General features: G+C 37.8%; 1 protein-coding gene across 1 annotated transcript; it reads right to left on the reverse strand.

The window, feature by feature from the left end:
* Window positions 1-187: 187 nt before the first annotated feature.
* jazf1b (JAZF zinc finger 1b) lies at window positions 188-25,732 on the reverse strand. Its single transcript, XM_077209214.1, has 5 exons — window positions 25,413-25,732; window positions 12,950-13,022; window positions 9,810-10,006; window positions 8,508-8,677; window positions 188-2,153 (listed from the first exon to the last, which is right to left on the reverse strand). The coding sequence occupies exons 1-5, from the start codon at window positions 25,525-25,527 to the stop codon at window positions 1,977-1,979; spliced, it is 732 nt and encodes a 243-aa protein (XP_077065329.1). The 5' UTR covers window positions 25,528-25,732; the 3' UTR covers window positions 188-1,976.
* Window positions 25,733-26,256: the final 524 nt, after the last annotated feature.

Below are 26,256 nucleotides of genomic sequence, written 5' to 3' on the forward strand. Positions count from 1 at the left end.
ATTAACATTACATATATTATAATTGAAAACTTTCATACATAACTGTATACACACACATACATATATATAAAAATTTAATGTGTGTACATGTATTATATATATATATATATATATTAAATACACATTTAAAAAATATTAAAAAATGTTTAAAAAAATCCTAAAGGGAATAAATGACAAAGAAAAGTCATTAAACAGATCAAAGGCCATTTTAATATTTAAAATGTAACCAGGTTTACATTTACGAAGCAGCTTTTTTTTTCTTTTTTCTTTTTTTGTTGTTGAATTTTGTTGCAGAAAATGTCACCAGTTCCAAAACAACCACTGGTGTCTGACTTCATTACATGTAGGAACATTGTTGTCCAGAAACTTAAGAAAATATAATTTAAATCACTCACATTGAGACAATACATTAAGTACACAATATATCAAATACTTCCCTCTATACTGGCAGTGTAATACTGTTACAATGTTGCATCTAAACCGACACTGCAATTCCAACAACATTAACGTCCATGCAGTGATGTCATAATGAGTGATTGGCAGGCCCTGATCTGGCTGTTATCTCTGGAGAGTCTAGCGAGGAGTCCAAAAGTCCAAAAGCAAATCAAATCAAGCACCTTTCCGATTCAAAGTTTGAGAATCTTTGGGTTGGCTGTAACTATACATCTTCCCAATGAAAGGTCACACGGACAACACCAGAGACGAGCCAGAATCGGGGTCAACAGACAATCTGAATCACTTAGCTACACATATACTGTACTGGAATGCTGTGGTGTACCACAATTCAAGGCAACCAGTTTCAATAATCTCACAACTAACAAGCACACTGGAGGTATAGCAAAAGAACGAATTCCCTTAGCTAGAAAGAAAAAGAAGAAAAACTTTAGAAGCAGAAACCTCCAAAGTGCCATATTAGTCCTTTGAATTTCGCAGCTGATTTGCAGACAACATTCTGCGGCATCAGACTTGTTGGCAATATAAAATGCTCTAACAGGTTGGCAACTGGTCACTACAAAGTGCTTTATGTTCTTCACCAGATCTCCTAAAGATCACTGTGGAGTTCTAGAACGCTCTAGAAGGCTCCGGCCACAGCGGACCCGGGAAGCGCGTAACAGCTTACTCTAAAATAGGCTACTATGGGAGAAGTCGGGCGGGATTATGGTTGTGAAATGCTGGTGATTTGTCACCTGAGAGTCATTTGGTGCTTTTCTGAGATTAACCGAAAAAAATGCACATCCATAATCAATCCATCTGTGAAGTTCGGATGGAAATATACAAAATCAAACTTAGGAAATAAAGTATAGAATCTACATCTGACTATGAACACTTATAGAATATAGTTATATACACAATCTGTAGCTGTGAATGTTGCTTATATAGGGGTAGATATCGTAACTTACATTACAAACATTCAGACTTTTCAAGGCTTTTCTATCTTACGGTTTCTAACAAAATCACCGACGTCACGTCAAATCCTTGTCTTCTGTTCGGAGTGAGGCTGGTAATCTAGTCACGATCATCTCCTTTCCACCTTGGCACCTTGCATAAAAAGTAAGGAAACAAGAAAAATAAAAAGAATAATAGCGAATGTGCAAAAATACAAAACTGAAGATACAAAGAAGCAATAAAATAATACAAAATGAACAAAAAAGTAAAGCATGCAATTCAGAGTGTAGTGCTTTGAAGGATTGGTACGATCAAATCCTCCTCATGGAGGTACGGAATGATACAGGGATTCAGGGAGTCTTCCTTGAGGAAGAGGAATATAAAAAGATTAAAGTTTCCTCCTCATGAGGAGTGGAAGGAACAGGGAAAATATCTTACTCTTAAAAAGAGTAAAATACAGACAAAAACATCATCCAGACAAATCTTTTTGGACGTCCTCCAAAAATCTGCGAGACGAGACGGATGAAAGTTAATGGACAGCCGCGGCTGCTGGTGCGGATGGTTCTGTGTGTGTGGGATGTTGGCACTCTTTACTGCTGCATCTTGCGGATGATGTCGGCAGAGACGGGCGGGTGGAAGTTGATGGTGTGGTGTCGAAGCCCCTGAGAGCTTTTGTAACTTTTACCACACCGGCACTTAAAGGGCTTGCGAACGCGGATCTGAGTGCGGTGGCCGTTCTTGGCGTGGTACTTAATACCATTCACATTCTGCAAAAGAGAAAAGCACAAAACAGACAATCATCTAGCATCCACAGCAGATATTCACCATAATTGACTACAGGAAAAATGAATAAATTCACTGATCCGTTTCGATGTCGTTCTTGATTGACCCACAAAACTGTATCTGAATATTTGTTATTTATAATATGCATTTATAATATAAACACTACTATTCAAAGGTTTGAGGTCAGTAAGAATTTTTAAAGAAATTAATACTTCTAATAAATTTATCAAAAGTGATAGAAAAGACAACAAATGTTACAAATGATTTCTAATTCAAATAAATGCTGTTTTTTAAATGTTCTATTCGTCAATGTATACTGAAAAAAGGTTTCCACATCAGTTTTCACAAAAGTATTAAAGCACAACTGTTTTCAACATTGATAATAATAATATTATCATGATTTCTGAAGGATCATGTGACACAGAAGAGAAGACTGAAAATATAGCTTTGCCATCAAAGGAAAAAAATGACATGTTAAAATATATTACAATTAGTGCTGTCAAACCGATTATTGACATCTAACAAACAAGTTTGTAAATATATAATTGTGTGTGTGTGTACATATATACACACGCTCACAGACACACACACACACATATACAAACTTTTATGTCAGATGCGATTAATCGTGATAAACTGATTTGACAGCACCAATTAAAATAGAAGGCAGCGCTTCTAAATTGTTAAGATATTACACAATATGAATGTTTTTATTGTATTTTACTGTATTGACTTCTTTGAAAAACATTGAAAAAAATCTTACCAACGCTAAATTGTGGTGTATAAAAACATATAATTGAACATTAGCGTAGGGTTTAGGTTAAGCTAGCAAGCTAATTGGTTAGCAGCATGAAGGATTTCGAATCAGGAAGGGAAAAAGAGTAACCATCAAAAGTTCTTTTAGCCAATGGAATGGTTTTGAGGTCCAAGGAAAACTCAGTTCCGGACAGGGACAGGGACTGTAACCTCCAAATGTGCTCTCTGTGCTGTTTTCATGAACAATTCTGTCAGTCCCTATCTGGAACTGAGCAAACAAACGTTGTTTTACAGTTCAATTATCATTAGTTTTAAATTCTGTATTGATATTATATAATTATCAATAATATGATGGCAAACAAAATGACCCATGACTAAAAATGCCCTTTTTAATTCCAGACATATAAACCCTCCAGTGTTGTGTGAAATCATGAGGAAAAGCGTCAGCTGTTTGACAGAGGTGAAGCCTGAACCCGAATAAAGCCACATCTGAACACGCTGTCATCATCCATTTCCTCGGCCTCTTATTGAATGCAGCTCTCACAGGCTGTACATCATTTATCTCAGCAGCCAGAACCAGACGGCAGTGGAAAATCTCATAAAACACACAGGCCTTGCAGTGGACTGCATGTAGGTCTTTAAAATGTATGTCAAGCTACCAGTCTTGTCCATGTTACAGCTCTTAGTGTCAATAAACTCTTTGACAGCTAAACAATGAGACCAGCATTCACTGTTTGATCACATTTGTGCCACCGGTGATTGGTATTGTTAATGGATACACATGTGTGCTGTAAACTTGCTTTTTAGAGAATGAAAACCTCACTAAACAGGTTTAAATAATGGTGGTAATACATTTATCTTCATATATATTAGGGCTGTCAATCGATTAAAATTTTTAATCTAATTAATTACATACTCTGTAATTAATTAATCTAAATTAATCGCATACAAAATCTTACAATGTTTACATGGTACAATTTCTGGTAAGCTACGTTTTTATTATTATTGCTTGACACAAATTTCACGATTTCAATTTAATTTAATTATTGTGATTTGATGCAATATTGACTCATTTGGATAAATATTAGGTACACAAGATAGGCATTCATTTTTCTCAAGAAAAAAAAATCTCACCCAATGCTGTAAAAATACAGAGAGCCATATCAGCTGGTAGTATTTAAGGTTAAAAATAGCTCAAATTAAATATAATGGTGTTTATTACAAATAACAACTTTGATATAAGTAAAAATATAATCCATACGTATATACTAGTAGGCTACATACATTTTGAAAAATACTCTCTATAGCTCTTTTTTATAGCCAACTATAACATGCTATATGGTCATGAAATGGCTTTCCTGAGGTAACTTAGGGCTAAATGTTATGTGACATAATTGTTCTCCAGCTGTTTTATTGACCTCTTTTCGCGGTTGAAAAACACTGATTGATCGAGGAATATACATTTCGGTAAGTTTTAGGCTGCCCTACTGTATCTTTCAACATTGGTCATTCGTGTTTATTTACTATTAGCTAGAGATGATCGGTTCACGTGCCGCTATAGGGATCTGTCATTTCACATTTACAAGCGCCAAAAGGGTATAGTTTGATTTTCGTAATAAAATTAACAGAATCTGAGAGCTGAGATTTTTTTAATATCATAAGTAACGTGCTCTGTCTTGTCTGTTTCCGTGTCCTCTCTTTGGTGCGCGATTTTTCTGTGCGTGAGAAAATGGTTGTGTGACGTGAGAGCGCGTGAAAAGTTACAACACACACACACACACAAGCGCGCTTTCTCTCATCATACCCCTTTTCCACCAAAGCGTTTTGAGAGCCGGTTCGGAGCCGGTGCCTGCGCGCGAACCAGTTCTTTGTGTTTCGACAGCCAAAGAACCGGTTCTCGGCCAGGAAAACTGGTTCCAAAGCGGCACCAACTCTTTGCTGGACTAGAACCAGAGAACCGTTCTTTTACCACGTCATGCTTACGTCGGGGGCTGGGGGCGGGTTTAGATGTGTCCTAAACATCTTTTCTGACCGCAAAGCCAGGAGAAACATTTGCAGAAACACGATGTAGTCCGCCATTGTAATTGTTATGCTTGAAGTTGGCGCAAGCGTTTCTAGCTTTTTTAAAAAATTTTTTATTGAAAACATTATGTAAGCAACTAGAAAACAGTCACAAAATAGAACAAATAAACGGAGAGAAAAAAAGACAAGACAGTGTACATAACTAATCAGAAAAGATTACATATCAAAGGAAAAGATTAAAAGACTTACATATTTCAATTGTTTTTAAAGCCTTCTTGGTTCACGAGTTAGAGATAATCCCAAAGTAATGTTGTACTTGCAAGCGTTTCTAGCTGAGACGTAAAGCAACGTACACAGTGACGTTACGACGTCGTTCGCTGGGCGCTCTAGAAGTGGAAAAACAAACAGGTTCTGAGGAGGTTCGCAAGTTGAACCAACTCCGAACCAACTTTGAACCAGCACCAGTTCCGAACCCGTTCTTTTTTGGTGGAAAAGGGGTAACTGACTCCTGGATGCTTTTCATTGATGTTGTAGGCCTACTTTAGAGTTTGACGAACTCCGTTTGTTAAAAGTAAATGTTCCAAACAATGATCCAAGCAGCGCGTTCTTGTCTCCCTCCTTCTTTTTACACGAACGCTAGAACGGCTCCGCAAAGGTCAAAACGGAATGGATTAATCTGCGTTATTTTTTTAACGCGTTATTTCTTCTCAGATTAATTAATCGAAATTAACGCGTTATTTTGACAGCCCTAATATATATATATATATATATATATATATATATATATATATATATATATATATATATATATATATATATATACACACGTATATTCAAATAATTTATATTACAGGGCTGCTGAATGCTTGAATCTGATGAACGCAGGTGTGCAATTGTTTTCATGGAAACGCACAGCTAAAGTAGTTCCAGGCAGGTTTTGACCGCATTACAGTTCCATATCACTTTGCCAAATTATTTCAGTTATTTCAAAGTTCCTTACAGCCTACAACAGCAAAAGAACCAAAACACACAATGACAATGACCAAGCAAATAAATATAGTAAACAATAGGATAAAAATAACAAATTATTTCCATGTTTTTTGCCACATAATTACATTTTATTATGTACGGAAAGCACATCCTCTCTTTCTCCCACTCAAACGCACACACATACACAGGGTTCTCACTCTGTTTCAGCGATCATTTTCCAGGACTTTCCCAGGACATTTTCAATTTTACTATGGCGGGAATAAATGACAAGGATCACGCGCTAAAGTGATATATTGCTCTCTAATCCTGAATCCGAAATCGCCCCATATACTCTCAGATAGGGCGCTATTTGAGGGGACAGCCATTTTGTAGTGGTGTCTGAAACCATAGTTGACGTTATTGAGTGCACTCATTCAATCGCACATTGCTCTGCAATAATGAGTGTACAACCGATGTACGCTCAACAGCTGTCCGAATTCACTCACTCGTTTTCATTCACTCCTTAAGTGAACAGTATTAGTGGACAAACGTAGGGAATAGTGAATGAGGGTTGAGGGGGCGATTTCGAATTCAGCCTAAGTCTTTAAAAGGCGTACAGTTTATTACCATGACTTAACTATAAAATCAGTTTTTAATATGAGCTCTTAATCATACATTATGACTATGGAAGCTTGTTTACGCCGCAGAATAAAAAGTAAAAAAGGTAATTGCGAATTTTATTTCGCTATTCTGGCTATTTTTTCTTGCAATTGCGAGTTTACATAATTGTGATATAAACTCACAACTGCGAGGTATAAAGTCAGAATTGCAAGATATGAGGCCCTATTTTAACGATCTAAGCGCATAGTCTAAAGCGCAGGTTCACTTAGGGTGTGTCTGAATCCACTTTTGCTAGCTTAACGACAGGTAAAATGGTCGGCGCTCCCGGCGCACGGGTTGTACCTATTCTCTTAATGAGTAATGGATGTGTTTTAGGCATAACGTGCAATAAACCAATCAGAGTCTCATCTCTGATTCCCTTTAAAAGCTAGCTGCGCTCGCGCCATGGCAGATTCGCTATTTGCATTACATAATTTGCAAGCGGAAAAACTGAACGCTTCTCCAGAGAGGGATCCTTTTATTTTTAATATTTAAAAATGTCTTCTGTGCTGCTGCCTTTTGTGTGTAACTACAACACACAAATAAAAGCCCTTTAAATAATAAAGCCCTTTAAAGCCCTTTAAATTTGACAAAGCCCTTTAAAAAATAAAAAATTGCAAGATAAAAAGTTGCAATTACCTTTTTCATTTTTTATTCAGTGGCAGACACAAGTTTTCATAGTTTATTGCCATGACTTAACTATAAAATCAGTTTTTAATATGAGCTCTTAATCAGACATTATGACAAATTGTTCTTGTTACCAGTGTCAATATTATAAAAAAAAATATTGAAACTATTTGATTATTTTATTTAAAGCTACAGTCCGTAACTTTTTGGGGTTAAAAATTATCCAAAATACATTTTTGAGCAAGTACATACCCAGCCAGTGTTCAAAACTATCTGCTTGCCGTAGCTCAATTCAAAACTGTAATAATGTTTTTAATTCCAGTGGTACTGGTGGGTTTCCGCAGGAAATTCGAGCACGTCTTTGCTTCATTACGTCACATCTAAAGAAGGTGTCTCGGCTAGTAGGCTATATTGTATGTGAGGTTTGAGCCATATACTAATTGTTTTTGGCCAGTGATAATCTCTTTGTTCTCTGCTAAAGAAAAACTGAAGGACTTAAAAAATAAAATAAAAATTCCAGGACAACAACAAGAATTTCCAGGACATTTTGCTTTTTCTTTAATTTTCCATGACTGGAAAGTTTCTCATCGATTTTCCAGGTTTTCAAGGTTTTCCATGACGAGTGGGAACCCTGCATACAGTACGGTCACAGACACACACTCGCACAGAAACGTGTTGTCAGCGCTGATCTGGCGATTTTATCAATAAAATAGGTTTAGCAACTTAAAAGCTACTTGACATTTCTCACTAGCAAGGTACTAATGGTGCTGTTTTTGAAGCAGATAAACTTACAGGTACACTATCAGTAGAGACTCTGATGTTAAACACACACTCTCTCTCTCTCTTTAATAACTACATTAATAATGACATTAGTCTGCTATCAATGCTCAAACCTCTGTTTCTAGCACTAAAATGACGTTGTGGAATTAGCAACGGAGGCTTGGGATGAAATGCGTAAGAAATTAGTCCCACACACAAGAGCATTTTAAGAACAAAAAACCTGACAAATGTCTTGAAATACATCATCTGAACGCTTGCCAAATACTGCGCTTGCCATTGGCGCTTGCAACGCAGAGGTCATGGGTTTGATTCCCAGGGAAAGCAAGAACTGATAAGAATGTAAATGTGTACCTTGAAATGCAATGTAATTCACTTTGGTTAAAAGCGTCTGCCAAATGCATACATTTTTTATTTATTTTTGTCCTGCATGTTTTTCCAAGTTATCAGGATTTCTCTAGTCTTGAGGATCATTCACAAATATACAGTGAACAGACAATTGAACCTATTTATTTGAGTCATTTTACCTTGTATCTCTTTTTGCATCCAGGCACGGGACATGCAAAGGGTTTCTCATCACCGCCATTCATGCACATGGAACTGAGGATGGATTCAGAACTAATGGCACTTTCGGTGGTCCATGACTCGTCACTGTCGGACTCTTCGTATTCTGCTTCCTCCTCATCATACTCGCTGCCTGAGAGCACATAGCAAGGAATCATTGAGTAATTGATCATGTAATGGACAAGTCAATGCTTCAAAACTTATCAGGCCACATATTTAACCACTACACCACCAGAACCAGAAAACAGCATTTCCCATCAGCCACCACAGCACAAATACAAAAGCTTTAAAGTCGCCATGAAACAGAATTTGTCTCGTCTTCCCTATTGGGACTAGCCTGGTTAAAACCAGACCCTTCTCAGTCGTAACTGAGTTAGGGTCTGGGGAAGGTTCATTCACAGCTCATTTCCAAAGGGGCGTCACCAACAGACGTCGCTCAAATGCCTCTGTAAGCAATTGCATAGACCTTAAAACCAATCAGATCGATCGTCATCTTGTAAAGCCCGCCTCAACGTTTGTGATTGGTGCCTCGATTTGGAGAGATTGTAAATGAGTTTGAATGGGCTCTACGCCAGACTAACTTGCAGAGCAAATCCAAATTTGCCGAAAGTTCGTCTGGGTTTTCCCAGGCTATATTGGGACGTATATCCGAGTGAAAAGGCCTCTACAAGAAAAAAAATGAGTTTATCCATCAGGAATTGATTGGATGGTTATAGTTTGCTATTGCTGTGTTCTCATGCGTGTGACAGGTTGTCCCGCCTTTGTGCCAGTAAACATGTGATTTCATTTTTTTAAGGCAAACTGGTACAGTAATCTTTCTCACAGTCCTCATCAGAATACTGTGCCCAGCCAGCAAAGCATTTGCATTTTATGAGAAAGAATCTGGAAGGCATAAGAAGGTTAACGCACATTAATAGTATAATACCAGTAATTTAGAGACTATTCAGTTTGTGTTCCAAACCCACACAAATTAAATGCCCAAAACATCTAATTGTGGGAGAGAGAGCACATGTTGCTCCACAGAAGGCCATGGGAAACAGCAGCTATGAAAAAAAAAACAGTGTGTGACTCAGATTGTGATTATTTTGTTATCTATTACAAGAGAATATCAAACAAGCATGTCAGGTTTAATGCAGTTATTACCCAAAATTCATCTTCCTAGAAAACATAATAAGCATAAAACAAACAGTGCACATAAAAGCCGTTACAGATGATGTGTGTGTAAGCCAGAATAAACAGCATGAGCGTGTGTTTGATGGGACCACCTGTGGGGGTGCTGCTCCTGAATGAAGAGGAGGGCGTGATGGGCGGGGTCACGGGTGGGGTGAGGTTACCGCTGTTGTGGCGGGGGGGCGTGGCTACGCTATTGCGTGAAAGGCTGCCGGTCAGTGAGAGTGACAGCTTTGGCTGAACTTTCTTCTTCAGAGATTCATGCTCCCGCCGTGCTGCGTCTGTCATAAACCTAGAGAGAGAAGTGAACTTTATTAGATGGGGGAAAAAAAAGGAATGTATTTAAAGGTGCACTGTGTAATTTTTAGCAGCATCTAGTCGTGAGGTTGCAAATTGCAACCAACAGAATTTAGGACAGATGTCATAGTCTGAGACAGCAGAGAGTAGCCAGTTCAGCAATGAGGTTTCTTTACAAAGATAAATTAAGAAATTAGGTTTACTTAATTGTTCAGTAAACCGATATGTTATTGCGAATATTATTGTTACTTGTTCATCATTGTGCCAGTGTTTTATTCGCTGACTTTAGCTAGCTTCTTTGCATGAAGAACAACATAGTGACGAAACGCGTTTGTCCGTTCAGGGCTACTGTACAAACATGTCGGCGCATTTCAATGTAAGTGGACCCGCGGTGTGTGTAGAGAGAAATAGCTCATTCTAAGGTAATAAAAAAACATAACGGTTCATAATGTAAGGTCTTTATACACCACTGAAAACATAGTTATGTATATGATACTGCATTCATGTCAACAGATCCTCCTAAATAAAACAAAATGCACCTTTAACCCATACGTGTAACATTAAAGTCACAAATTAATCCAGCCATACAAACTGTAGCACATTTGCCATCTTCTGTGTTCCCACACTTTTTGACCAATCAATTTCCATTACTTTTCTAAGTGTTTGTGAGTACTGAAAAAAAAAATATATATATATATTTTTTTAAATGATAAAGACAATAATTTATTTAGAGAAATATATGTATATTTATATTTTAAATAATATATATTCACTCACTATAAAAAGTTGGATATTTCCAGCCCTGTATCTGTCCTCTCTAACTGAAAGAAAAATACCTTGACGAGATACAGACACAATGAACACAATGTAACAATGAAAATGAGTTTTTTTTTTTACATTAATAGGTTAATACATTACATTAATACATACATTTACATTTTTATCAATAAATAAATCCACAAAGAACTCGGGGTGGAAAGATCGGCAATGGAGTTCTTTCTGGAATTACTGTTTTTTTTTTGTAAATGTTGATCAATGTACTCTGATGGAATGAACTCTACACAGGAATAAATTACATTTTGATTTTATAAAAAAATGAAATATTTATTTTAAAATGTAATAATATTACTGTTTTTACTAGGGGTGTGACGATACACTTCACGAGACGATACACAATATTTTAACACTATTTTTTAAGAAATCTTAAATGACAAATTATATGACTGGAAAAATGGTCTTTTATTTGACAAAGTCACAAAATGCAAAACAATGCAGGTGCATTATGAAATGTTTTAATTAATCTAGCCGGGCTGTCAATAATCATTTTTTTGTGTGGTAATAAAAATAGACCTAAGTGAACAATAGACTTTAAAATGACTTAAATTCATATATAATAACAAGAAGGAAAATGATCAAAAGCAAATAATCGCTTTACCTGTGGCACATTTATTTAATTCAATCGCAGCCTTTGTGATTTCAAATAGCACTATGCTATAATATTATGATTTTTAAGTGGTTTTAAATATGCCGATATCACCAGACAGCTTTCCACCTCGATGAGAAATATCGTCACGCTTTAATATCGAGAGATCTCGTGGCACCAGATCTTGTCACACCCCTAGTTTTTACTGTATTTAAGATCAAATAAATGTAGCCTTGGTTAGCATCAGAGTCTTCTTTCAAAAACATTGAAAAATCGTACAAATCCGAACCTTTTGAATAGTCGTGTAAATGTATCAGACGGGCGTCCTTGCTGTTAGACCGGAAGAGTCTGTTTCAAGTTAAAACTGGTCTTGGTTCAACTTTAATAAACATGTCTTAAGACATCTGCATTCTGTTCCATTCGATCGGTTGCATTCCATCTATCCGTGTCTGAATGCAAGAAAATGAGCAACGGCCCACAATTCTAATGTACTGTGTCCATGTACAATCCATGTCCCAACTCGAACCATTAGGACCACAGAGTAAAAATGAAGTTGGGACAGCCTGCTACAGCTTTCTTCAATACAAATGAACCATCTGTCATATAAGTATGTTATGTTGTATGTATATATATGTTGTGATTCAGCTGATTCAGTGGGGTCTAAAATCCACCTCATAATACCTTGTTTGCTCCAAGTTATTATGTTGCATTATAAAACTGTCAGTAAATATATGTAATAAAGCATAAATGTTCACAGATATTATTAAGGCTGGTGTGGAATTAACAGATTACCAGTAGAAGCCACTTAAAGCAGGAATACAAGGACAAAAGTGTCTCTCTTCATTACGCAAGAATTTCCACCACCATTCAGCCTATTAAAGCTGTTTTTAACACTGGAGCTCTGAGTATTCCTACACAAACCACATTCAACTGAGTCGAGTGGAACTGAGTGTATATGAAGAGAATTTGGGTGCTGGTTTGAAGTTCATTATAGCTTGATAAACTTGAAAGACCCAATGGAACATAAATCACTGACCCAAGTCAATTAATTAACTGATTAATCGAAAAAAAAATTATATAAACGTAAAATACACAGCCAACCACTTTTACTGGTTTTACTGTAATATTTTAATGCGTACCATTTCATACTATGTTTTATCTTTACGCTTTTTGTTTATAAAACATGAAATTTTATACATTATGGACAACAAGGTACAGAAACTAATCAAAATAAAATATGGCATTTGCCAAAAAAGACAATATAAAAAAGACTAAAGGCCTCCTAATAGAGTTACAATAGTGTAAAATAATTAGTATAAAGTAAATATTGTGGAAAATGAAAATACTCTTTATTTATGAAATATGAAATAAAAATACACAACTTTTACATACATGTATATATAATGTATCTGTGTGTGCATAATGTATACATGTACATTTATATGTATAACTCTCTCTCTCTCTCTCTTAAATATTTGTATACTAATAACACAATATATAGGCATAGTACTGTACCTGTTAATGTAGCTGAGGGCGACGTATGTGGGCTGCTGCAGTTCCTGTTTCTCCAACACACGGGGATCTGTATCTAAACGAAACAGAGAGATTAATAATTCACTACTAGACTGACATGAATAAAAACAAACACACCACAAAAGAACAAACAAGAGCACTTTGAGGCTTTTTGGTATTCAGTGTACTGTGACAATATATGCGAACAACATTCACAAAAAAGTATATATAAAAATCTTCATGTGACAGCACTGTTGGATCTGTGTCACTCACCCCAGAGTCATTTTGTGGCATCAGAGTCAGTGAGTTTATGGAAGCTTACGTGTCATTGCCAGAATGAAGCTATTACTCACTTTATTGTTAAAGTCATCGACTTTCAAACTCAATACTAGATTCTGCCACACAACATGTCCACAACCACTTGCAGATGGCAATTAACTCCATTAATCAAGTTTTTTTCATTAAACTTTGCTTAGCAGCAAAATAAATCAGCACGTCCCAGAACGTCTGCATGAGAGAGAGACTGGACTGGGCTATGGAGACAGCAATCCATCCAATAGCTGTTTGGTAACACTTAAGACAGCCATTTGGTTAGTGTCACACCACACTCAAGAGGTCTCTGCCTGCCATTCCTCCCAGATGTGCTCATTTTCTGCACTCCGGGGGCCACCCAGATCAGCCTCCAACTGGATCCAAATGCCCAAATGGCAAAGATAGATTTTGTCTTGTTTTTAGTTATGAATATTAAAGAGTCGACTTCAAAAACAATATCTGTTTTGGGTCTGTTCTGTCAAAGCGGCCTCTGATTATGTGGTCAATGCTCTCACGAAGCGTCCCTGCCTGATGCTCCACTCTGGACTACGCTGCCACCTTGTGGCGAATGTGTATATTTTAATTGTAATTCTTATTTTGAACATTTTAGGTTAAGTTAGCACACTCGCTTGTCGTTACTGTAAGATTCCATTCGAACACAACCCAGCTAAAACCTCTCTAAACTGCGCTCCACTGCCTACTAGAGCAAAAATCCGCTTAACGTCCCTTCTGTGGTCGGCGGTGCCCGCATACCAACGGCTCTGCCAGGGTAATGTTTTTCAGATGCCTGTCTCTCAGGGCATTCTCCAACACCATTAACACAAGCACTGCCAAAACACGGTTTCATCTAATGAGCCTCCCCTGTGCACCCCCCGTGAGGCGTCTCAATGCCTCTTTTTATGCTTCTGCTGTGAGTAAACACATTTCTTTCTGCCCCGTTTAACCCGAACCATATTTGTCTCAGCTCTCCGAAAACACGCGGCACCCCGGCGTGTGAGACCTGCGATTCCGGCCAGCGTCGCATCACACACTCCGTGACTCTGCCCTGCCACCTCATAATTACGCAGGCACAGACGCTGCCACCTGCTGTTATGCTATGGTATTTTAAGTTGGTTGGCACGAATATTCGATCAGATTCTCGCATTCGATTTGTCTGTTCAGTTATGTGCCCTCTTAATCTTCAAGACAACTTCCCCTCCCACTTGCAGCGAAATCTCTAATGACGTATTTACTGGCGCGAGGGCGGGAAAACCTGTCACTCACATGACATCACAGCAACAGAGTGCAACAGTGCCCGCCCACTTTTTCCATTCATTTTTCCCATATAGGGATTTTAAAACAGTCTTAAAAAACTAAAAGCCATGAACCATGTCAATCAGCTACAAGATGAATCATAAAATTTTAAGCAATTTTTTTATAATTCGGACAAAGACAAGACTCTTAAAAGGCTTTAGTGAGGGAAAGAACTACAATCCCATGAAGCTTTGCGAACAACATAATGGACTAAAAATGGTAAATATACAACTACTCATTTGATTAACTTTTAGTTTATTACAAAATATTAGAGCCCTTTACTTTAGGCACTTTCCTAACTATCGGTATCGGCATTTATAATGGCCGATAAATGAATATTTAAAAAAATGCAGGTGCTGTGATTCATGTAAGGGTGGCGCTGCCAATAAAACACCTAAAAGCTGTCACAAAGAACTGGCAAAAGTAATGATCGTGAATACATCAAATATTGGAAGAAGACATTTTAATTGTTAATTAATAAACAAGTGTTTTCAGTCAGCGTCGCTGCAAAGTTGACGACGTTGACTCGCGATCTTCAGTGAACACGCCAGAGAAGAATGCACATTTCATACGGATTTACAGCAGAGAGCAGTCTGTCTTTCGTTTAGAATTTTTCTGTTTAAAAGTAGACATTTCAATATAGATATATTTCTCAGGTCTATAGGCTGATTTTCGGTTCATTTATGATACGAGTTGCATTCACGCGCCGGCGCCTCCGTGTCGAGATTATCTATTGTCCGCTATATTTACTTCTTATTTATTAAATCCAGGCAATTGACCCTTCGCAAAGACCCGCCCCCCTTAGTTACTGTCGCTATGTCCGACAAGCTACGCCGCTCTCACGCACACACCATGTTCTCACGCAGTGAAAAATACATCGCGGAGCAGAGAGGACACTGACAATACGCTGACAGACAGGACAGAGCAGGTAACTTTTCGGTTACTTTTGATATTAAACAGATTAAACAAAGTCTCACCTTTCAAATTTGGTCAATCTGTCAATCAAGCTCCCTGCGAAGGGTCAATTGGTTGATGTAACATTGATTAAAATTAAGATACAATTAATACAAAACGAAATTCACTTTAATGAAAGGCTTTTTGCTTTCTGTCTGAGGTCTCTGTGAAAGTTTTAAAGCACTTTAGTGCCGCTTTCAGAGCTTGTCACGTCCGTAACATTGTTTTTTCCTCATAAATGCGAACACGAAAAATAAAATAAAATGAATATTTTATGTTCTGTTGAGAGCCAATCCTTCTTCATCCGGTGGGTAGTTGCCTATTACTTTTGATTTGCGCAGTGTAATTCACAGAATTGATTTCTCTGCTACAAGCCTCTGTCACGTATTGTGTGAGCTTGAGACTATTGCAAGCGCGCAGCTGAGAAGTCCTGATTATATTGTCTGCTGTATTTACTTATTTATTAAATCCAGGCAATTGGTTGATGAAACATTGATTAAAATGCGTTGCGCGAGCGACAAATCTCCGACAGTAAACTGATGCCCCATTCTGCTTTGTCTCGGGTAAACAGCTGTTGCGACGCAAGCGATAACGGCCGCGTCCGTGTCGACCGCGTTAAAGCTCATTCTGCCTATAACGCTACGTTACAACATCATGCAATATTCCAATCATTTATATAATTATAACACTTCATGTTTCATTTTGCTTACTACTTATTTAAAATAGTATAAAAGTACTGTACATATGTAATTAAAAACGTTTTCATTATGATATTATTAATTTAACTTTAGTAAAAAGATCTGAGTTCTTCCTCCACTGGTAGAGATTAGAGGAATTAAGACTAAAATAGAAGATAATAAGGTTTTGTCAGTGACACTTTTGATATATTTATTGATACAAGTTATGTTTTATATAACGTGACTAAATTAAAAGACAAAGTCGTTAGTGAAGATTATGCAACAGTATTTAGAATATAATATAACATGCAATCCAAACTACTTTGGTTACAGCTCAAATGTATCATTCTCATTCTATCATTCCCCCTGTCTCCATTACATATATTTGTCACACAAGTGTTTGATCACCACATTTGAGTGATCATTGCAAAACGTTTATATATTTATTCTGTTTATACTGTGTATTCTACATACAGTACCCATCAAAAGTTTGTACACACCAATAGAAAAGTGTCCAAACTTTTGACTGGTACTGTACTATAATACACATACATAATATTGCTACTGTATTATAATATACACAAAAATAATATCGGCCGATATATCGGTATCTGGCTTTTTTATCGGTATATATATATATATATATATATATATATATATATATATATATATATAAAGCTGTGAGGTAGTTAATCTGGTTAATTTCTTTTTTCTTTTTTTTTGGCTAGTAGAAGTTCTGAATGGCCAGTAGCCTTACTTAAAAATTTTGTAGCCAAATTGGCCAGTGAGTGAAAAAGTTCATTTCAAACCCTGAATTTATATATATATATATATATATATATATATATATATATATATATATATGCGCTATATATATATAGGCTATACACACACAAACGTATTTTGAGAGTGAATAGAGATCAACTCAATTATGTCATTAGCAGTGCTTCATTGAAGTGGGCGGAGCTAAACAGCTATTTCAACTTTCAATTTTCTGTACAGCATCATGGGTAATGTATTTTTTCACCAGGAATTCCACTGTTAAACATGATTATAAATTTAAAAAAAGCTGAAATAAAGCAGTCTGATGGCTTTATTTCAAATCCCATCGATTAACAACCTCGTAGCTCACAGTAGGTCTGTCTTTAAAGATTTATAAGTTATCGATTTCCTTATGGAGAAAATTAGTTTTTACTCCTGGAACCCAAACCCCCTCTAAAGCAAAATACAACCATTCAATCCACTTCCGATAAACAAAATCATTTTTTTTTTTATGTTTGAGAAGCCGTTTCATTTTCTAATTTGTACAATTCCATTCATATGTTTTTGTACATACATTTATATTCTGTTTATGCCCCCTTTTCTTCCCTAAAAAACTTATACATTTAAACGAAATCGTCACCTAGTATAAATAGTTGTGTTTTTTTTTCATGAGATCAAGAATTGGGTGACTTTCAGATCAAGAAAACAAGAGGTCGTAATTTCGTAACAATCAATGTTTCGTTTGTCTCGGTTTGTTGTTTAAAGCTTTCAGCTCGGCCCGCACCTCAGCTAAAGTGTTTCATTAGCATTGATTTAACTACTGTGAGAAAGACCCCACAGCTTTCTGCCATACACACACACACACACACACACACACACACACACACACACACACACAAATTATTAGGCACTGCGCTGTTCCTATGCCAAGATAAAGGAGTTTTGTACGTGTGCATATGACCCGTGCACGGAAACAGCCTCAGAAGAGGAGAAACAAGAAGACCTGCATATAGTCACACACACATGGATCAATCCGCACACACTCCGTAAATCACACATAGGATTGCCAAGGTTCCTTAGGGCCTGAAGTCACTATAAGGGGCCCCAGATCTGCTGCCTACCAGAACCCCATTACGGGGAGAGGTGGTCCACAAGTACACAAACAGGTGGTCTACCATGGTGGTCTCTCTCTCTCTCTCACACACACACATTATTTCACTAGAGCTCAAGACCAGGAACACTCAGAGGTTGAATAGATCAACAGACAGTTTGGCCAATTAGGCTAACATTTATCAGCATCATCTGATAATCTCAAACAGTCTTAGTTCCAACTTGTATGAATTTCAAAATCAACTGACAACCTTATTCACAGATAAGCATTTGCTTACAATAGTGAATTTAAAGGGATAGTTCACCCAAAATTAAAATTCTGTCATAATTTACTGATTTTACCCTCATGTCATTCCAAACCTGTATTTTGTGGAACAAGAAAGAAGACTTCTATTGTATCATATCATATTCTATTGACATAAAAAAATTGTTCTCTACTATCTCTTTATCCCTTTACTATCCCTATTGAACTATCCCTTTAATTGTAAACAAAATTGCTGAATACTTATTTTGCACATCTCAATTGTCATCATGAAGTTATAAAGGCCTATCTGCATTATATATAATGGTATTAAATCGGCCATTGGTCACCCTACTCTCTAGATATCTGTATACTGGCCATTAAAAAAACATCTGTCAACTATATATAAAAAAAAAAGTATATTACCAGCAAATAAGATTATCTGAGTTTTGAGTTTATGAGGTTTAAATTGACAATCGGTGTGATTTACTGATATTAAACCGATAACTATTTTCATGTTCTGGCGAATAACAGACAATATTAAAATTCTATATTACTATGTATAAACAATTAAAAATGAATAAATAAATAAAAACATATCAATAAAAATCATAATTTATAGTAGTAAAATGAATTTTTGAGATTTGCTAAAAAATTACATTTAACAATTTTATTAAATCAGTGTTTTAAAGATTAACTTTAAGTGAGCATTTGGTGACAGCAAAATTAAGCTAAATGTAAAAATAAGAAGCATGCAAAATTAAATGTCCAACGCTGAACGAACCATTTAGAAATCCCCAGTATCAGCATAAATGATAATGTACCAATATGTCATGCATATGTAGCGTGCATGATTCAATTTATTTAAAGTAAAAAACATGTGAGATCGGCACTGTTTTCAGAAACTCTTGGCATTCATTGTGTAGTTGTGTGAATTTGTATTTGTGTAATCTTGCACTGGCTGCATTTTTTGGGCCAGCTGGGGATCTAGACTGTGTCTGAAATCTCGCTCCATACCTTTAAATAGGGCACCATTTGAGGGAACAACCATTTATAGTTGTGTCCGAAAACCACAGTGGACATTTTTGAGTGCACTCATTCAATCCCACAATGCACCTCAATAACAAGTGTACAACAGATGTTCGCTCAATGGCTAGAGAATACCCATAATGCACTGTGAGTCACACGCCGAATGAATTCCCTGGTCTGACCACAATGTGGTGCCGACAGCTGGATCATCCATCCATCCATTTTACAAACTTATGCTACAATGTGGCTACAGTGTAATATCATACAGATATAAATTCCTTTTTTAGTTTATTATTAAATTGTTTAATTGCGGTTTATACATGCTAGTTTCCATGACAGAGTTCAAGATACATATTTTAATGACTACTGGACCAGCCAGTTTTAAATAGTTATTAAACAGCAAGCACAAACCATGCAAAAGCGGCAGTCCTTTTGGCGCCCTCAGAGTCCGAATTCACTCACTCGTTTTCATTCACTCCGTCAAGAGAACTATATTGGTGGAGTAATGTAGGAAATAGTGAATGAGGGTATAGGGAGCAATTTCAGACACAACCCCAGTCAATAGTGTATTCGCCACTCTTTTTTCCCACCCACAATCCTCTTTTTACTCTACCAGAAACATTAGGCATCAAACGCATTAAAGGAAACCATGCTGTCAATATTGTGATATATTTATAACAGGCAGGGTGGTTGCATCCTATGTGACTAAGATAGAATTACCTTCAAAAAAACATGGAAAAATAAATCATGGTCGATTACAAAAACTCCAAGACCCAAACTGCACTAGTAGTTGACGCTGTGTAACCTGTTGTCATTCAGAATCAGAAGATACCTTATTTAGCTGCTTCTCCGTGCATGGGTGGTCTCGTACTTGTGAAGATCACAACACACACACACATCCAAAACACACACGTTCTAAATCAGCGGCAGCCCCCTGCCATGGTTAATCCAGGTAATATCAGCTCTTCCTGTCATTAGCTGGCCAGCGCTGGGTTTGGATGGAGGGCTGGGAGGGAACAGGGGGTGTTGGTTTGAGGTAATTAGGTTCACCAGGTGCAGCTCTGGGAGCACCAGTCACCGCTGCTCAAATTTATTATTTCCGTTGAGATTTTTCTTTTATTTTTTCTTCGTAGGCCATTTCAGGAGCCCTCAGTGTAGTGAACTCAGAGAGGTTCATTGTTCCGAGACCTGAGATCACTCCTGTAGAGCTGACATCTTGAAAGCAGAAGACCTTGGCAGGGTTACTAGTTAAACAAAAACTGAAATCTTAAATAAAAATAAATAAATAAGAGTATCTCATTGATAGGCTATTAAAAAGAAAAACACTGGACCTCTGTCCAACAGGACGAAGCTAAAGTTTTAAAAGCCAGACGTTTCAGAAACGGTGGAATTTTTACTGTGATTAAGTCAGTGTATGTTAAAAAAAGAGCTTCAGCATATGGTGTAAACTGTATTTTTTATGATAGTCTCCGATCAACAGGAGGATTTAAGCTAGTTAAACACTGTAGTCAAAATTATTCTGAGCCCTGTTGCCCTTTCAACTTCCTAAATCAACTCAACGTCTTATTAACACTTTTAATGTGAACCCCTCAGAGGCCATGGCCTGCCAGTTTTAAATTCACAATTTTAAGAGCTGGAAGTCGAAAAAGAATCGCATAAATTGTCACATCCACCAAGAGTCTCGAAGGGATCTTTTGAAGGACACGTTGCTTATGAACCCACACTCACAAGTACGAACAGTAAAAGGTTTAAGCACACCCCTTCTTTTCTTTCCCCGTATTTACATCGTTGGCTTCGTAACACATAACAATCAAACCCTAGAGAGCGTGGCAACCACAAACTAGAATTTGCTTGAAGATGGAGGAAAATTCGGAGGTGATAAAACATTACAACCTTAAAACTTCACAAGCTCATTTGCTGTAAGCAATGAGGCCTATCGGCAATATTTCTCCATCCGACTTTGCAAATCTCCATGCAGTTCCTCTGATGGCGTGCCATCGCCCCCTACTGGACGCAAGAGCACCTGTCAATGAACCCACCTCACCCGCTAGAATGTGAGCTTTGTTTAGCCGGGCGTTAATTAAAACAGAGAATGTTTTTAGCAGCAGGTCTCCAGATGAAAAGGAAGAGAGGCCAAAATCCACCATCCCACTTTGTAATTAGGCTTGCTTCAGGCCTATGTGGGGCCATGCCAGATTTCACACCTCGCCAGGAGCAGGGCTGTGGGTGAGGGAGGGGTTTCATGGGACACTAATTGCCTCATTACTGCGCAATAAGTCACTTTAGCCACACTCTCTTTCAACTAACACCCCGGACACATGCGATCAGAGAGCAGAAGAGGCATTAAAACAAGCTCAGCTCAGGTCAGCTGTTAGAGCTGATCGATCTCCATCTCATCCCATCAGAGAATGGGGCACCACAGTGTGTTGACACATTTAGTTTAGATGTAAACATGATGGTCCTCAGGGCAATTTAACTTAGCACATAAATCCATCAGTGAAAATAAGCTAAACAAAGGCAGGCAGGCTAAGGCTATCAGTTTTCAGAACGACAGGTTTAAGAGTGCTGAGTGGAGCGGTAACGTTTTTCTAGGTCATTTTATTTTGTTAGAGTGGTGCTCTTTTGTGTTGCAATTGTGGCAACTAGACCTCCATTTTGTGTGTCTTTGTAAAACAAGCCTGCGCTCAAACATTCAGCCACAGCAAACACAAAAATGCAAATCAGCCACAGTGGAATTTTAAAGATGCACACTAATATTTGCTACTTAAAGTCCCCTGTTACTAACTTTATCCCTTAAAACTCATATTTTTCATATTTTCATATTCATATAAAACTCAACCAGACATATTTAAATTTTTTTTCCTTGAAAAAAAATCTTCATGCCTTAAAATAGCTTGAATGTAACTCTACACCCTTGCCTCATTTAGGGGTACGTTTACACAACAACGATATGCTTAAAACGGAGAAGTTTGCCTGTGAGTTTTCAGCATATAGACGACACCATTGTCAAAGCGATCCACATTCGCACGGATCCGCGAAAACGACTAAAAACGCTGTATTCTGCTGCCAGGCCGTTAGATGGCGATGAAACACCATAGACTGAACGTAATACGTATGTGCATGACGTCATCGTTTTCAGAGATTAGTTTTTTTGTTGTTTACACGGAGACTGTTTTCAAAAACGTCTACTTTGAAACCCATTTTTAAAAGTTTGCGTTTTCAGGCACCCAGAATGACGTTGTCGTGTAAATGAACAGCCAAAACGCATGACAAGTTTTACGTTTTTAGTTGAAAACGGTGTCGTGTAAACAGCCCCTTAGTATACGCTGTTCTATGAATATGCAAATTAGCCCCGCCTCCACTCACTTGCACCAGCTCAGAGATCCACTCATTGATGATCACACGTTGACGTGATTGGTTACAAGGTAGTTTGTGACGTCAGAAACACCAGCGATTTCAAACCGCGTTTTTGAGACTGTCTTTGGTTCACTGCAGTTTAAAGGAGCAAATACTCAGCAATGGTGTCTTATGCTGACTTATGGATTTGTACATGGTTTGTCTTAAAGCATATTAAAAACACCACAGCTTGATTTTCATCACAGGGTGACTTTAAAACACATTTTACACATAAAGGAATGAACAAACTGCAATATTCCATAAAAAATAAGAATTGTCAATTTTGATTTGACAAACTCTACACTTTCAAAGAGTTATGCACACATGGAAAAATTCATTTAACTGCTGAGTTTCTGAGCTGCAGAGTGTGTATTGATGGCAGAAAGCACCTCAGGCTGAAACGGTTGACCCTGGTTGACTGATTTCCACCAGTTCTCCTGATCTCCCTCTCAAAGACCAGCTGAGCTAACAGGGAATGTCAGTCAGCAGGGTAGAAGGGGGGAGGGGGTGCGCTTTGTCTCTAGAAATCAGGTTTCTCCTTACAAATTCACTCCATACAGTCTACTGGACACAGGTAGTTCAACCGTGTTAAATTACATTAGCAGAGTCCAGATCCAGCACCCTTGACTTAGACATTCATCAGCACTATAGTGTCTAGATCACAAAAAATGAAAGCGATTAATGACAGACAGGTATGTAATACCCTTTTTCCGCTGTGCTCAAAGCAAACCAGCATTCCAACTCATGCTATGCTAGTATGCTTACATTTTCAGACGTCACTTAGTCATTTCATGTTTACTTTCGCTCAATTTCTGTGTATCTAACAGCCCAGTAAACCAGCGAGCACTGTTGATTTTGTGCAAAACCTTAAGAACCCATTATATTTATCACACATTTACAAGCACACATCTATACAGTTATTTCTGCATTAAGATAATATATATGGCATTCCAGGCCATAAAAGGGCCTTGACCCTACGCATCTGTTCTACTAGATAAGAGTTCTGCAGGCTGGGATTCAATGGGATTCCTGACCCCAGTGCGATGCCTGAATGACAACAAATCAGAACCTGATAGGCTCCAGGGCCACCTTATGACCGAGATCTGCACTTGCTGCATTAATAATCGTTAAAAAATTGCGATTTCGATTCAAACACCCACACAATCTAACTCTTAAATGACAACAATGATGTCTACAGTAGCGATCAACTGAGCAGATCTCCTTTAGAAAGTGACTCAGCACTTCGATGATTGTATCACATTGTTACACCAGTAGGTGGCGACAAGAGACTGTTACATTTTTTTTTTGTCTTTGACTCTTGCATTCAAGAGATTCGTTCAAAAACGCTGATTCATCTACATCCAGTAATTAAACAAGTTAAGTCTTAATGCGTAAGGGTACGTTTACACGACAACGTTACGCTTAAAACGAAGACATTTTTCCTTTGAGTTTTCCACTTACAGACGACACCATTGTCAAAACGATCCACAAAAAAAAAGACTAAAAACGCAGTATTCTGGTGTCAGGCCATTAGATGGCGAAGAAAAACTATAGACTGAACACGTAATACGCATGTGCATGACGTCATCGTTTTCAGAGATTCAAATTTTTGATGTACACACAGAGACTGTTTTCCAAAACTTGCACTTAGAAACCCGTTTTTAAAAGATTGCATTTTCAGGCACCTAAAACGCCGTTGTCCTGTAAACAAATGGCCAAAACGCATTAAAAGTTTTACGTTTTTGTTGAAAACAGTGTCGTGTTAACCCCCTAAGTCATTGAATCATGCATTCAACCCAATTCATTTTAATTTGTTAAACATTTTTAAATATATTGCAGCAATTCATCTTTTGTCCGACTTTATTTCTCATAATTATGACTTTTTATTTTACAATGTGACTTATTTTAACCGTAAAACCACAATTCTAATTTTTTACTCTAAGAAAATGTGCGATACTGGAATGTTGACGAGACAGCTGAGAAATTGAAGCCATCATAGTGTTATATTTCATACAGGACACTGTAATACACCATTAATACACAGACACAACATAATACATAGCCTACTAATCTGGGCATGATTCAATAAGTTAACACCTACTCGCATAGTCATCTGATGCTGATATGCCACTTTCTATTGTGTGCATGTTATAGCCTATTAATGCATTTTTATGTCCATCATGATCACAACACATCATTATTATGACGCATAAGGATCATGACCATATACACGTCTACCCGTTACATTTAGCATATTAAGGAAGCTCTGATGATGCATTAGTAACATGTATTTACAGTAATCACTTCTGGGGGAATAGAATCCGTATTATCCATGCGTTTAGTGTTTATGAGCTGCTCTGAGCGGGTGAGATGGATACATCTCAGCAGCAGCTCCGTGTATGGTGGCCTTGCGCTGAAAATAACATTCACATCGCAATACCACCGCTTGTTTACACGTTCAGACCATGTCACTTTGAAGGGGCTTAACGAACCCCGAATGAGTTCAGAACTGGTGCAATTGATACCTATAAGCGTCACGAAATCGAGCAAAACAGTGAAGTCCCATCGCTTCACCACACCTAGCAACAGCGCCTCTGCGACGCAGGAAGTGAGTGTGATTATGGTGCGCGCGAGCAGGCCATTTCTGCGCGCGCTGCAGCGGCACAGATTCTGTTTCCGCGAGTGCACTTACCGATGTGATTATCCTCGATGTGCACGATGAGCTCGGCCAGCGACTCGAAGTGCAGTCCGCAGCCTCCGAACTGGCAAATGTTGGAGAAGAAGGAGGCGGCGGCGATGCCTGTCATGGTCTTTGCTACATTGAAGAGCAGCAGCACGGTGCGAGCGGAAAGGAGATCGCACGCACGCACACACCGTCAGGCAGGCAGGCAGGCAGACAACAACAGCAGCAGCAGCTGGAGCAACGCAGGACGAGAGCGCGCGACGCAGCAGGAGAGGGAGAGGAGGGCCCACTGACACACGTCATACCTGTTGATATGAATTACTGCACACTAGTTCTGCTTCATAACAATTTTTGCTTGGACACTTCAGAATTTATATATTAAAAAAAGTATGCCTATTATTATAAATAAAGATATAATCATGGCATTGGTCAACCTTCCAGAGGTATAAAGTATGATTGTGTGATATGTGCTTCCCAGTTCCCTGTCACATTTTATTTAAAACAAAACAGACACATGCATAGCTAAATGCATCCCACACAGACGTTAGGTTTCCATATTCTATGGGGTCTTTCCATATAGACATAATGATTTTCATACTGCACAAAAATTATCCTAACCCTTTCCCTTACAGAAAACTTTCTGCATTTTTACATTTTCAAAAAACATCACTTAGTATGATTTATAAGCTGGTTTCCCATGGGGACGAAAAAAAAGTCCCACAAGGTCAAAGATTTTTGGTATTCACACACACAAGAAAGCATGTGTTATTATATCAAGCTGTATATACATCAACATTTCCATCCCTGCAGGCACTTCAAGACATGGAGAAGATGGAACATTCCATTAAGAAGA

Source organism: Siphateles boraxobius, unplaced genomic scaffold, assembly GCF_051911475.1.
Source record: "Siphateles boraxobius isolate OS27281-9 unplaced genomic scaffold, OSU_SipBor_1 12, whole genome shotgun sequence".
Lineage (NCBI taxonomy): Eukaryota > Metazoa > Chordata > Actinopteri > Cypriniformes > Leuciscidae > Siphateles > Siphateles boraxobius.

Coding starts and splice junctions, on each gene's coding strand:
- jazf1b (XM_077209214.1), bottom strand. CDS start 25,527: ATGACAGGCATCGCCGCCGCCTCCTTCTTCTCCAACATTTGCCAGTTC. Junction 10,007..12,949: donor GCCCTCAGCTACATTAACAG/GTACAGTACTAT, acceptor TTCTCTCTCTAG/GTTTATGACAGACGCAGCAC. Junction 8,678..9,809: donor CAGGAGCAGCACCCCCACAG/GTGGTCCCATCA, acceptor ATGTGCTCTCAG/GCAGCGAGTATGATGAGGAG.